Source organism: Cyprinodon variegatus, unplaced genomic scaffold (genome assembly GCF_000732505.1).
Source record: "Cyprinodon variegatus isolate N-32 unplaced genomic scaffold, C_variegatus-1.0 Scaffold611, whole genome shotgun sequence".
Lineage (NCBI taxonomy): Eukaryota > Metazoa > Chordata > Actinopteri > Cyprinodontiformes > Cyprinodontidae > Cyprinodon > Cyprinodon variegatus.
This window is the reverse complement of record NW_015151064.1, coordinates 350537-364310: the sequence shown is the minus strand read 5'-3', so window position 1 is coordinate 364310 and position 13774 is coordinate 350537. Positions and strand designations below refer to the sequence as shown.

At 39.4% G+C, this 13774-nt stretch overlaps 1 protein-coding gene across 2 annotated transcripts in view; it reads right to left on the bottom strand.

The window, feature by feature from the left end:
- Positions 1-8978: 8978 nt before the first annotated feature.
- Positions 8979-13774, bottom strand: part of plekha3 (pleckstrin homology domain containing A3) — a 13660-nt gene continuing 8864 nt past the window's right edge. For both annotated transcript variants that reach the window (XM_015392862.1, XM_015392861.1), the window contains exons 5-8: positions 13046-13150; positions 12694-12737; positions 10747-10841; positions 8979-9506 (exon numbers count right to left, since the gene is read on the bottom strand). In XM_015392862.1, the coding sequence (XP_015248348.1) occupies positions 9394-9506; positions 10747-10841; positions 12694-12737; positions 13046-13150 (357 nt within the window). In that variant the 3' untranslated portion in view covers positions 8979-9393. The remainder of the gene's footprint in view (positions 9507-10746; positions 10842-12693; positions 12738-13045; positions 13151-13774) is intronic.

Sequence of the window (13774 nt, the reverse complement as noted above, 5' to 3'; positions counted from 1 at the left end):
CCCCATAATCACAGCTCTATGGAGCAGCATCAGACTCATATTCTGACTAGAATTGAGTAGGACTACGTCAGGCTAAGAGTATATCCCTACACACCTTCAAACTTCCCGATGCCTTTAGATTAGATGTGAGAGAGCTTCTAGGAAGCATGCCACCAAAGAACACGGCGGAGTTGACAGATGTGCGTTTTGGTCCGTGTCTGAATGCATAGTGCCAAGTGAAAAGTTTTGTGGAGCGGGGGTAAAGAAGATTTACTTCTGGATCGTATGTGTTGCAAATAATTACTGCAACTATATCCTCTTCCTACCCTGGCTGGGGTTTGGACAATGCTACCAACTTCACCTCAATGCAGCCACAGTTTCATCATATCATAATAAAAAAAATATGTTGTCAAACTATAACTTAACCCTTGGCATTCTAGAAACAATGTCTTTTTTTAATCAAACAAACCTGCTTAAAAACTTCTCGTCGTTCTGTTTTTCTCTGGTAGATTCACATCTGTCCCCAAACTCAACAACTTGCATCAGTTAGTCCACGCTGACATCAGAGCGTGTTTGCATGTGTGTTGGCACATGCAGTGGAAACGGAGACATCTTGAGAGGCTTAATAGTTTCTGTAGGTTGAACGAACTGTGCTCTAATCGCACAAAGAGCCCCTTGTTGTTTTCAATCCACTGGAAACGCTCCATCTGTGCTCAGTTAAGGTGAGGCAGAAAGACCGCTCTGTTGTCTGTGTGTAACAAGCCCTGGTGTTTTCCACTCATAATGATCAGCCTCCTCAGCATGGGGCATGATGTTATGCTCTGCCAAATATGATTTTGATGCAACTGTACACTGATAGCATGTGGGGCATAAAAGCAAAATGAAAGAAATGAGACACTTGCAGCCTTTTGTTTTTCTGGCTTCAGGGGGAAAATGACCTTTTGAAGGATAAAGACATTATGGAACTGTATTGATTTCTCAACATCCTCATCACTGCATTCAAAGGATGAAAACAATTATCTGGTATAGTGATGTAATTCATCCAGGATTTTAAACTGAGGTCTTTTTTTCTGCTGCAACTTTAACAGCTGCTAAATAAACCTCCATGAAGGATCCAGCAATTATCACCTTCAGCACCAATTTAATGCCTGAATCCCTCGAGGTTTTAACAACCGTTTCCTGTCCAGGAAACACCTCGCAAAAAGACAGCAAGAAGACTTGCTTATGAGAGCAGACTTAAGGGTTTTACTGGGACTTAAGGCTCCCTGGGTTTAAAAAGTGAGCCGTTCTGATGAAAGAACAGTTGCCTTTCTTTATACACAATGTGCTTCATTGTGCTGTGTTCACTGAGCTCTGAAGTGTGACATCCGAGGTTTTTCTGCTATATTAAAGCAGCACCATGTAACTTTTGACCCAAGCATAACCCTAATCAAAGATATAATAAGAAAATGTTTAAGTCACTATTCAGCTATTGGTGCATACTTACTTACTTACATACTTCTCAAAAACTCCCCTATATACACTGCCTGTACAAAAAAAAAGTCTCCACCTGGATTCAACTAAGCAAATAGGTACAAGCCTCCTATTGGATAATTACTGCATGGGCGATTATCTTTCAGCTGGCAACAAGTTATTTGACCCCAACTGGTGCAATGACTTGCTTCTCATTTCCTAAACAATCATGTGAAAAGACACATCCCGTGGTCGTGGAGAATAAGTTAGTCTGTGTGAGAAGGGTCAAATCATTAGCATGCATCAAGCAGAGAAAACATCTAAAGAGATGCAGAAACTACTAAAATTGGGTTAAGAACTGTCCGACGCATTATTAAAAACTGGAAGGATAGTGGAGACCCATCATCTTCAAGGAAGAAATGTGGCCGGAAAAAAATCCTGAATGATCGTGATCGGCGATCCCTTAAACATGCGGTGAGATCAAATAGAAGAAAAACAACAGTAGAACTCAGGGCTATGTTTAATACTGAAAGTAAGAGCATTTCCACACGCACAATGCAAAGGGAACTCAAGGGATTGGGACTGAACAGCTGTGTAGCCGTAAGAAAACCACTAATCAGTGAGGCTAGCCGGAAAAAAGGCTTCAATTTGCTAGGGAGCATAAAGATTGGACTGTGGAGCAATGGAAGAAGGTCATGTGGCAGAAGTCCAGATTTACCCTGGTCCAGAGTGATGGGCGAATCAGGGTAAGGAGAGAGGCAGGTGAAGTGATGCACCCACCATGCCTAGTGCCTACTGTACAAGCCTGTGGGGGCGGTGTTATGATCTGGGATTGCTGCAGTTGCTCAGGTCTAGGTTCAGCAATAGTATGTGCTCAAACAACTGACTACCTGAATATACTGAATGACCAGGTTATTCCATCAATGGACTTTCCCTGATGGCACAGGCATATTCCAAGATGACAATGCCAGGATTCATCGGGCTTAAATTGTAAAAGACTGGTTCAGGGAGCATGACTCATCATTTTCACACATGGATTGGCCACCACAGAGTCCAGACCTCAACTCCATTGAGAATCTTTGGGATGTGCTAGAGAGGGCTTTGCGCAGCGGTCAGACTCTACCATCATCAATGCAAGATCTTGGTGAAAAATTAACGCAACACAGGATGGAAATAAATGTTTTGACATTGCAGAAGCTTATCGAAACAATGCCACAGCGGTCCAACAAAGTATTAGAGTGGCCATGCAGTGTATGTAACTTCAGAGGAGTGGATCCGTGACTGGACAGGTCCTGTGACCCAGAGGACTGCCTTACAGCAGTCTGGGTTACCTTTAAACACAAGGGATAAATAACCAAAAACAGGGTTAAATTAGAAGGCACCCAGACTTTCGCTCAAGTTTCACCAAAGCAATCTAGTTGGAGGGCTGAAGTATTTAAGTTGCATGAAGCTTCATCCTCCTGCACACAGATGCAAATCAAATAGCCACCACTCGTTCTTCTGTGTTGTTGGAGCCTTTTTGTGTTTGTGGGCAATATGGCTGGTCTTTAGAATCATAATAGGAGTGCTTAAGTTATTGTAGTGGAAAAAGTTCCATGACTAAATCCTAAATGCTTAAAGTAAGCTTGTATGAGCGATGCAAACTGCAACTTTTTTTTTTTTTCAGTGTCCTGTCTGGCAATGTGGCAATAAGAATAATTGTCTTGATGCCAAAAAGAGCCCAACACATTTTGCTTTCACAAATGGACCCTAGGCAGAAGTTCAACTAAAGAAACTCATTGCTCTCCTACATCCACCTGCTACACAGCCAATCAGCTTTGAACCACACCTCCACGAAAGCCAATCGGCATCCAAAGTTCATCTTAAAGGCCTCTGATCCGCTCTTGTCTTCTCCTGTGGGCAGGCAGTGGATTCGCTGTGTGACTTCATTCAGATGACCCCGTTTCAACCCACCTCCAGCCCCTCCTCCACCATTGCAGCTAAAGCTTCATCAGAGTGTCATTTCTCCTTGATGCTTACTGCATTCCCTGTCTCATTTCAAACGGTCCGGCAGAAGACCGCCATGTTGAGCCTGGTTCTGCCAGAGGTTTCTTCCCAACGGGGAGTTTTTCCTCTCCACTGGCGCTCCATGCTTGCTCATCATGGACAGGTTCTTTCAACCTGTGTTATCCAAACTGGACTTCCATCTTCCAGGTCCCTGAATGAAGCTCTAGTATCAGCTCTTGCAGTCCACTGGATCTCCCCATAAAGCTGAGCAGACCGTCTCTCTAACCACCAGTCTACAGACTGACCAACTTCATCTATCTCCACTCCAGCACTAGTTTCAGGCCGCATGTCTATCAAAATTAAGCGCTATGTTTCCTGCCAAGGTCTGAGCACCAAAGACTAAATAATTGTATCAATACATTTCTTCTACTTGTCTTTTCTTTTTGTGTGAGTTTTTCAGATTGAAGTGGAGCAGTACGGCTACCGTCATAGTGTTCTGCTTGATTTATGCATGTAAATAGCTCTATTATAATTAAAGCAGGGAGTATTTCAGAATATATGCAATGGGAAAGTAGAACAGGGAAGGACAAACAGGAAAAAGGAGAAAAGATGAAAGAAAGAGGAGATAAAAGGGAGATAATGATAAAACCTCATGAGTCAGCTTCATCACCTGCAAAGAGATGTAAAAGAACAGAACAAATGGATATAGTATAACAGATACATTAAAGTAACAACTTGATACTATCGTTGAAGTAGTATTATTTAATCTGACATGTATACTGTGGCAGCTGAAGATCAGAATATGGGCTTTCTGTATGGAAGTGAATCTCTTAGTACCTGGAACCAAGCAGCTGTAGATATTTGTGAGAGTGTACTTGTGCATGTAAAGTTTATCTAAAGAAAAAATGCTCAATAGTGGTTGTGGAGAGCCGAAGAAGCGCTCCCCCAGAGCACTGAGGCAGGCACCAGGGGACCCAAAACCCTAGGTGCCCAAAGGGATCCCCCGAGCAAAGGCGCCCAAAAGGGTCCAACCCCGGAAATCTGCTCCTCAACCAAGGGAATAGGAGAGACGGCCCCGAGGAAACCCCCCAGCCCCTGCAATGCCAAAGCCCCGAGGATCCATGGGAACAAGCCCGTGGGCTCCGCCGGCAGCAAGCTACCCTGAAGTGGAACCGGCCATGGGCCCCAGGGACCCGAGGCCCCAGGGGCGCTGTGCCAGGAATAAGCCAGCATCCAGGCATTCATCCCTAAACACCGAACACCCCCAAAGCACCGGCGGGCCAAGGCGCCAGCCGGTGGAGGAAGGCAGGAGGGGGGGAATGGGCTCCACACTGATGATCAGTAGGTGAATGCTTAATCCAGATGGGGGGAGATGAGTGGTGTCCCAATTGTACCCATTTAGTTCCTGCTTTGGTTCCGACCCCCATCCCCGTATGGGCCACACAAACAGAACCTCCCTCCCCCCATAATAAGTCACAGATCATAATGCTATCTGGTCCTACCTCCTTTCAAACTGCCAGCCTTACTGTGATTGGTGACTGCACTGCAGACTCACTTCCAGCGTGGTTTAAGTGTCCTTACTCATTTGAGCTATTCTGACTGAGAACTAATTTGATGCAAGGGGCTGAACCTGGAATTACAGATCTGTCTTACCACCAGTGTCTCAAAGTTACACAGCATTGCTTCAAGTATGCATCAAAAGTGCTTAAAAAACAGACAAGGCTACAGTTTAGTCAAAACATTACATTTTTATTTATATATTTGTTTTTAATAAAAAAAAAAAACATGATCAAAAATGATAAAAAGGCGTTATATTCTTCCTGATAAATCTACTTTACATGTATGTTTTAAGCCTTTTTTATGTCAAGAGACTTTTTACTAGTTTAGTAATTTTCTTGTTAAATCAACTGGATCAGATCAGATTTGGAAGAAAAACTGCATTTAAAACTTGATAAACTTGAGTTTTACCGAGAAACATTAAAAGTACAAAGAAATGTGCTCCCAAAACATCCTGTTTTAAGGATCTTTAAGGCAGTGCTTTGTGGTTGATATACTGATACCAACAAGATTTAAACAATAATGAATTAAACAGTTTCTACTTTGATATGTTTAAATGTGAACACTTCATGAAATGGTTTATAAGCAAAACGCTTTCTCAAAAACAGTCCCAAAATTTAGAGAGTCAGGAAAAAAACCTAAGAGATTAATTCAGGCATAAATGTTTGTCATCGTTATCTTTGCTGCAACATCTGATGGAACCTATTAATTGCATCTACAAGGTCTGAAGGTACGGAGTGAATTTTATTTCAATATTGTTTCAAGCAAAGAATGTGCTTTATAAATGGATTTTCTATACATATTTGAATGTTTCAAGTGTTTTTTTTATTTTCCAGATTCCGTTTTACGAATTTCTTTTGAAAGTTTCACAGATCACATTCACTTCACTTCAAGCCAAAAACAAACGCTAGCTCCTAACATATAAACATACTGTTGCTAACGTTCTTACAGACCAATAGAAATTAGTCTTTACTCCTCATTCCAGAGGAAAGACCATCATAGAAGTCACGAAAATTGCATCTGTAAAATGCAATTTTGAAAAGAATGCAAGTAATGTGAAAACAGAAATTTGAAAAAATAAATAAAAGCAATAACATAAAGTGAAGAAATAATTAAATCTGAAATGATCTGGTTGAATTGTCTCTGTTAAGTGTGAACTGATGCTATAGAAATAACCTGAAATAAATTAAATATGAAAACAATGAAAATAAATCTTAGGAAAAAGCAATTACTGTCATATCCTTTTTTCTTTAAGTTTCATGTCTGGTTTGTGTTTTCTTTTTATATTTCAGTCCACAAAATGTGTTTTTTTACTTCCAATAATAATAATTCCCCTCATCCAAAGTCTGTAAGTGAGCACTGAGTTCAAACTTCAAAACTTTATTCAGACGATATAAATCAGACATGATCAAACCCCACACCACTTTCTGCAGTCTCTAAAAAGTCTTCTGAAATTTAGATGCAAAAACAAAAGGAATCCAGGAGACTAATTGTTTTTTATTTGCTCTGCACATATAAATCCCAAAACCCTTTTAGTTTTAATCTGACATTCTGGAGGCAGAGTTTCACAAAAAAAAAAAAAATAAGAAGAATTGCACAGAAAACCATCCAAAGAGACCAAACTTCAGGCTAACACATCTCTTCTGATAAATGCGAGCAACACAAGCAACCAGAGTGACTAAAAACTGTGATAGACATTCAATTTTAAGAGTTAGGCTAAGAAAACAGTAATCTCAATAAGTGATCTCATAAAATGATTTTTTTTAAAAATACAGTAAAAGTTTCTGAAGCTGTTTATATTTCTGACAGCTAACGACAGGAAGAGGACTTTAGAGTCAGCAGCAACTCATGTATATATATATATATATATATATATACATATATACATACACACACACACCTCAACTCAAACTTTTAAAACAACCGGGGTTGATCAAAGTGCTGTTCAGGAATCACAGTTAATGAACATAAGATAAAAACTAAAGGCTAAAATACATAAACCCAATACAAAAAGAAAAATTGAATGGCGAATAAAATATAATAGGATAAATGTTTCAATTAAAATACATGTTTAAATAAAATAAAATTTTGCCAAATGTCCACTTGGACTATACAGACATATATGTCATTAAAATCCACTGAATAGTTGCAGAGTTTGAGACAAAAATCCATATGATTAACAAAATATAATACTGACAAATGTTTGCTCTTATACACAAACATATATACATATATATATATACATATATATATATATATATATATACACACACACATATGCATATATATTCATACACACATTGATATAGATATACACATACATATATATATATATCAATGTGTAATTTTGGCATGAACATTCAGAGTTTTAATATGTCTAAATGTTTTAAAAAAGTCTTAACTAAGGTCTGATCAGAGAGTCATACCTATTTTTTATTTATTTATTAAGGAATGATTTCCTTACAGGAGAGTTAAAGGTGCATCTACTGGTAACAAGCAGTAAGGGTACAGGTGGCACAGTCGGGCGTCAGCAAACCGACCATATATATGAAAGTCACAGAAAAACAAAACAAACAGCTTTAAGTGCCATAACAGAACAAAAAGATAAAATATCATCTAAAGCAATTCACACCCAATCAATGCAGCAACAGGGGACAATGGCATGAAAGACTCTTTCTGCCAGTATAGAAATCAGTCATCAGGCTCCCTGGAGACATTTTAGGAGCAGCTGCTCCTTATAGACCAAAGCAGGCTAAATCCAGACAGTGGAGATCTAAGAGAGGATTATTTAAAAATGGTGAAGCTATTAGTTAGGCTGATATGGAGTGATATTTGTTCCATTATTGCTGCAAGCAAAGAGCATGGTTTGTAAAGTTACGTTTGAAAGAAAAAAAATGAAATCCCCCCCCCAAAAAAGCATTTTTTTCCCGATTTTTAATTCAAAATTACTTGTTTTTCAAAGTTTTCTATGGTTGAATTGTTTTACAGACAGCTATCTTTTCCAATCTGGCTCTACCAATCATATTTTCTTTACTTCTGGGGGCAGGCTTTCCTCTGCAGTGGGAGCGAGGACTCTATTGGTCTGCATGGACCTCAGCAACATTTTTATTGGTCCAGAGCGAGTGTTTGTAAGTGGCTAAAAAGAACGTAATTCATTCAAACAATCTGAAAAAGAAGAGTTGAAAAAAATTATTTTTGAAATATAAGATTTGTAAAAATGTATTTCAAAACAAAATTTTGACAAAAATACGTAAAAAAAATATATATATATAACGCCAAAATTTCAGTTTCATTTCTGGATTTGATTTTTTTTTTTTCAAATTTTCCAATTTGCAAAACTTGTTCTTAGTTTACAACATTACTGGAACAAAATTCCCTCCATACAGAAGGAGCCAGAAACTAAGTTTAGATGTTTTCTAGTTGAAAATGCAAAAGTTCTTTTCCACTGTTTGGTACAGAATAGAGCTTTGGGTGTTAATGTAAACAGAGTGTGAAGGTTTGAAAACCTGTGAACACTATTAAAAGCTGAACAGTTTCAACAATGCTGCACCATCACAGCTTTGTTTCCCAAAGCAGACCATGGGTTCAGAGTAATACCTGCTGCAGAGCAAACGGATCAAACTATAGAGGTACAAATTATCCTGTTCAAATAAATCTACTAATCTTGAACCAATGCATCTGACTGCAGTTACAGATTCCCACTGCTGTCATGAAGAGAAGCTAAAGGCTCACATCCTGTAACAAAACGTTTTAGTTTATGTTTGAAACTGAGCCTTAATCCAGTAACATCATGACCGACTGAAGGAGAGATATGTAGCTTTGTTATACTGCCATCTGCTGGCGGCCATGCTTCATTAGGAGATAAAATATAAAGACAAAACTTCCCTCTGCCTAGTTTCATCATGGCCTTCGAGTCGTTTTGAATTATAATTCACTAAATAAATACAGGAAACACTGAAAATCCAACTTCAGCTTATTAGAAATGAGCAGCCAGACAGTGGAGGTCCGTCTGGTGGAATGGATCCACAAATCGGCTCAACATGAGGAACTTCTCTAAGACAGAAGAAAGATGGCGGTTCCGTTTTCAGGAGGACCCGGGAAACCACCAAAACACAAATCAGAGCCAATAAAACCTCACAACAAACATCTGCATTATTTTCCATCCAGAAAGCAGCAGGTGCTGTTCAATCATCTTCACATTGTGCCTTCAGGATGCTTTATTTCATCAGCTGTGTTCTACCAAAACAGGACAGCATTTCCTCTGTGTGGCTCTCTGCTGATCTGAGAGTTTTAAAGCACCACAGCTCAGCTGCAGAGATTTAAGAGTCTGAAAGAGAGAGTGAAGGAAGCCCTGGCAGAAAGTTTTCAGCTCTTCCTGTTGAACGGCAGCCAGTCGGACCTTTAGTCCAGGTTAGGAGGTCAGATGGACAGATCGGTGTCTGTGTCTGTCGGCGTGGTCTTTGGGCTCACGCTGCTGCCTCCCCGCTCCTCAGGGATGGAGGACGAGTCGCCATTCAGAGCAGGAAGCAAACCTAAAAAACAGAAGTAAAGAGAAACTTCATTTTTAAGATTTTTCTTTTTGCTTATTTTTATTTCTCTTTCTTTTGCATCCTTTTCATTATTGTGTTTAACAGGTCAGGTTCATTTAAAGCCCAGAATAACCGATAAAATGTTGTTGCTAACATCCAGCATACAAACAGAAATAAGTCTTCACTCCTCATTTCAGAGGTAATCCCTCCCCCAGAAGAGAAAATAATTTGATCTCAAAATTGTGCAAAAGAATCTGAAAAAAGAGAAATAATAATAATTTAAAAAAAAGAGTTTTGTCGAGTTGTTTTTCATTGTTTAAGGTTTTGCCTTTAAATGATCAGAAAAAACCAGGAGATTAGGTTTCTTCTAAAGGGCTGGTTATCCTCCCGCTGCAGTGTGTCGCAGTGAGCTTGATGCAGACATTTTTTGATTTATGCTCAATATTGAAGCGTGGTCTGTGCTATACGCTGTGGGTCTAGATACGGTCGATGCGGAGAGGAAGTGGGGGCGAGTTTAGTCCGACGACGGAGGGACATGGGGGCCAAAAAGAGCGGAGATCCAGGTGGAAAAAGGGTCCCAGCGTTCTTGCACACCTCACTCTTCTAGCTGGTCTAACTTCACGAGTTGTTTTCCACAATGGCCGTCAAATAAACAAGCCGGCCTCCTGTCTGCGGTCGGCTACAATTTGGGGAAGGTGCAGCGGAGCGTCTGCAGAGGGGGCGGGGAAGTCTCTGTGTTCACTGTGATACCTACGCAAACAACCTAGTTTGGAAGTATAAATCAGCCTTAAGGCGATTTTAAGTCATATAAACAGGATAAAGGGATGTTTGTAGCTTGTTAAAGTCTATTAACTGAACCAAACTCTTGGTTTCTGTTACATGTTTGTCTTGCTATGCTTGCATCCTCCTTGCCCCTCTGAAGGTCATCTTCCTGAAGGGATTTCTGCAGATAAAGCAAAGTCTGTTTCTAACATTTGTTTCTCCTAAATATTGCTGCACTTCTTCTGTTCTTCTTTATAAAAGACACCTGTTAACCCTGTAGATACCTAAATAAATCAGCCGCAGTGAGTTTTACCATAACAGCTTGGATAAACAGGATTTTTTTCCTAGTGCAGCAACAATTTTATCCCAGTTTCCTTCCTGCCCTTAAGGATTGGAGCCACTAAACCTGGAACATTTGGAACATGAAGCATTCACACACTGATAAGGTCATAAATAAATTGACATAAAGGCCAAGTCTTACATTCGGTCTCGTAGACACAGCTGTCTGAGGATGTCCGATGTCTGCGCTGATCTGACCTCTGACCTCCACTCATGTACTCCTTTAGCAAACCTGACCTAAAGGGTGACAAAAGGTCCTTAAAATATTAAATTGGAAAAAATACCTATTAAGTAGTTGTACTGTATGGAGGATAAAAACGGGATCAAATAAAATACATAAAGTGGCATGAAATAATAAAATGATCCTTTCATTTTTTTATACACCATTAAACAATTAAATGTACCTTCAAATAACGAAAACAAAAAGGTAATAATCACATGTGGCAATAAATAATCAACTATACCTTTTACAACTATGACAATAAATGTACTTTTTTAAATATATAAATTTATATACATTTTATTGTTTAATGGAGTCTTGTGTAAAAAACTCATTTTCATTAAACTGTCAAATTGGCCCATCTAATCAGCGGGCAAGACGACCATAGAACTGCTGTCGCCTGATTGGCTGCTTCTCACAGACGGAGACAAGACAACCTCTTCCTGGTTTGCTTTTACTAAAAGTCACTATGATCACTGAAAAAGGTGGAAATCCAGCCTCTGCATCCCTAGTTTGGTCTGATAAGCTTAGAAAAGATGTTGCCAGGTTGCAGCATTGTGGGAGCTACAAAGCAACATATGCTGAGTTCCAATTCAGCCTTTCCATCCTCCAAAGGCCAGATTCGTGGGCCGATTACATCATAGTGCGACGCCGTGACCTGTTTGGATAGAGATCATGCGGCATGACCCCTATCCAAACATAGACTTAAAGTAATCTGTAAGGCCAGTCACAGTTGTTGGAGAGGAGCTGGACTCTCTGACAGCAGCTGCAAAGAGAAGCATGTTGGTCATGATAAAATCCATGCTGGACATCCTCTTCATGATGTGCTGGTCGCCCACAGAAGCGCCTTCAGTCAGAGACTCCTTTCATCACACAGGAAGTCCTTCCTGCCTGTGGCCATCAAACTCTACATCTCTCTGACGGTCATTTAATTCCTTTACTCATTATATATTTCATTACTTCAGTATTTGAAATAACGTGTGCAATCATTGTAATTTGGTACTGAGCAGTGTCGGAAATTGTAAATGGTATCAATTGTATATACTTTAAGTCCTTATCTTATCTTATTTTGATCCCTATATTATTTTTATATCTTATTGATATTTAAAATCTTATGTTTCTCTCTTCTGTAAAGGGTTGCATTGCAAGAAAAAAGTTTCCCGCAACAGATTAATAAAATAATTCTGATTGTGATGTCCCGTGATTCATTGCGAGTCCAAGTAAGCCGGCTGCTCCATGTTCAGATGAAAAGAGAAATGGCGCCGAACAGTGGTGAATATTGTAAGTGCAGTTTAATATAATAAAAGTATGTGAATAGTTCATCCCAAATTAATAAAAATAGTCGTTTTAATCGTTATTTAATCAGATATGTGGCGGCTTGTTTGGTTTATTAAAAGGTTTTTATCTGTCTCTGTGCAAAAGGGTTTAGCACAGAGACATTTAAGCACAGATTCCTCGATATCTGACTACAAATATGATATTCGTGACGAAGGTCCTGCTGCTCAAGATCCTAACACATTCGATCCACCGGATTTGACAAAATACCAATAAAGTAGTTGTACTGTATGGAGGATAAAAATTGGATCAAATAAAATATATAAAGTGGCATGAAATAATAAAATGATCCTTTCATTTTTTTATATACACCATTAAACAATTAAATGTACCTTCAAATAATTATTTATTTTTTATTTTTTCCTGCTGCTGCTCTCTTAAGAGTTTTATTTAGCTGACAATAGATGTTTGGACTGGAAACACTGTAGACCTCTGGAGAAACCAAAAACATGAATATGCGCTCAAGGTTTTTATTTTGTTTTCTTTCGTGCAGCAGACTATCCTTAAAAGGAAGAAGCAAAAAGGTGAACCGACCTGTCAAAGCTGTACGTTCCAGGGTGGCTGATGGACCGCTTCATCTGTCCAGATTGACACAATAAGAGGTTTTAATCATCTACACTGATACAATCTGAAAACATTCAGCAGCTCAGCAAACGGCTTGTTTTTAAATCCCGTCTTTTCACACAAGAGTCCGAACCCAGAAAAACTGTCGTTTAATAGTTGCAGGTTTTCATTTTTTTTTTATATTTTTTGTCAAAAAAAAAAAAAAGAGAGAAAAAAGGAACACAACTGATTTAAGTTGATAAGCCTACAACCTTCCTGTCTGATATAGTAGATTAGACTGATTATGGATAAGTTGAAAGTGGCTTAAAAAAAACAAGCATACCCTTTCGGGGGGTCGGATGTCAGGGGTCAAACTCTGGTTGGCCAGGCTCATGCATTCCTCCAAAGTCCTGATGAACGTCTCACAGGTGGCACTGAGCAGGGAGGCCTGAACAGAGGAGGACCAAACCAGATCATTGAGGAACGGTCACATCCACTGGGTAGGATGTGAGGTTCCAAATACAAAATTAGACCCTATTAGAACTATGTGGGCCTGAAAATATGCAGAAAATTCAATCAAGAGCTTCACAGTAATCAAGTCTCAATGAAAAGATTTGGTACCCGGCAATAGCGTGCTTTCTCTAAGCAATATTGACAGAGCTATCCTGCAGTACCTTCGCCACCCACTAGAGGGGAATTGCAGCCCCAAGTAGAAGAACCATTATATGCAGGATATTACAAAGAGAATGGCTCTGTTCGAAATCCTGGGCTGCATCCTCCAAGGACGCGGTCTACCTAGACTGGATCCTTCGAAGGCCTTGAAAATAAGGAGACCGGAAGAGTTTTGGCTGTGAATTCAAACAGGTCTACCCTTCAGCGGGTTTTACCGCCGTAAGCTCTGTTGCTTAGCAACCGTAAACGTTGACACACAAAGCAAGAAAAGAATGAATACAGAAGTTTTCGAAACTGTTTATTTATTTCTTTTTTATTGTGAAGTGAACAAAGACTACACTCACAAGAATCCAGAATGGAATAAATGTTCCAACCACCTGGAGCAGGAAAAAATCAAATC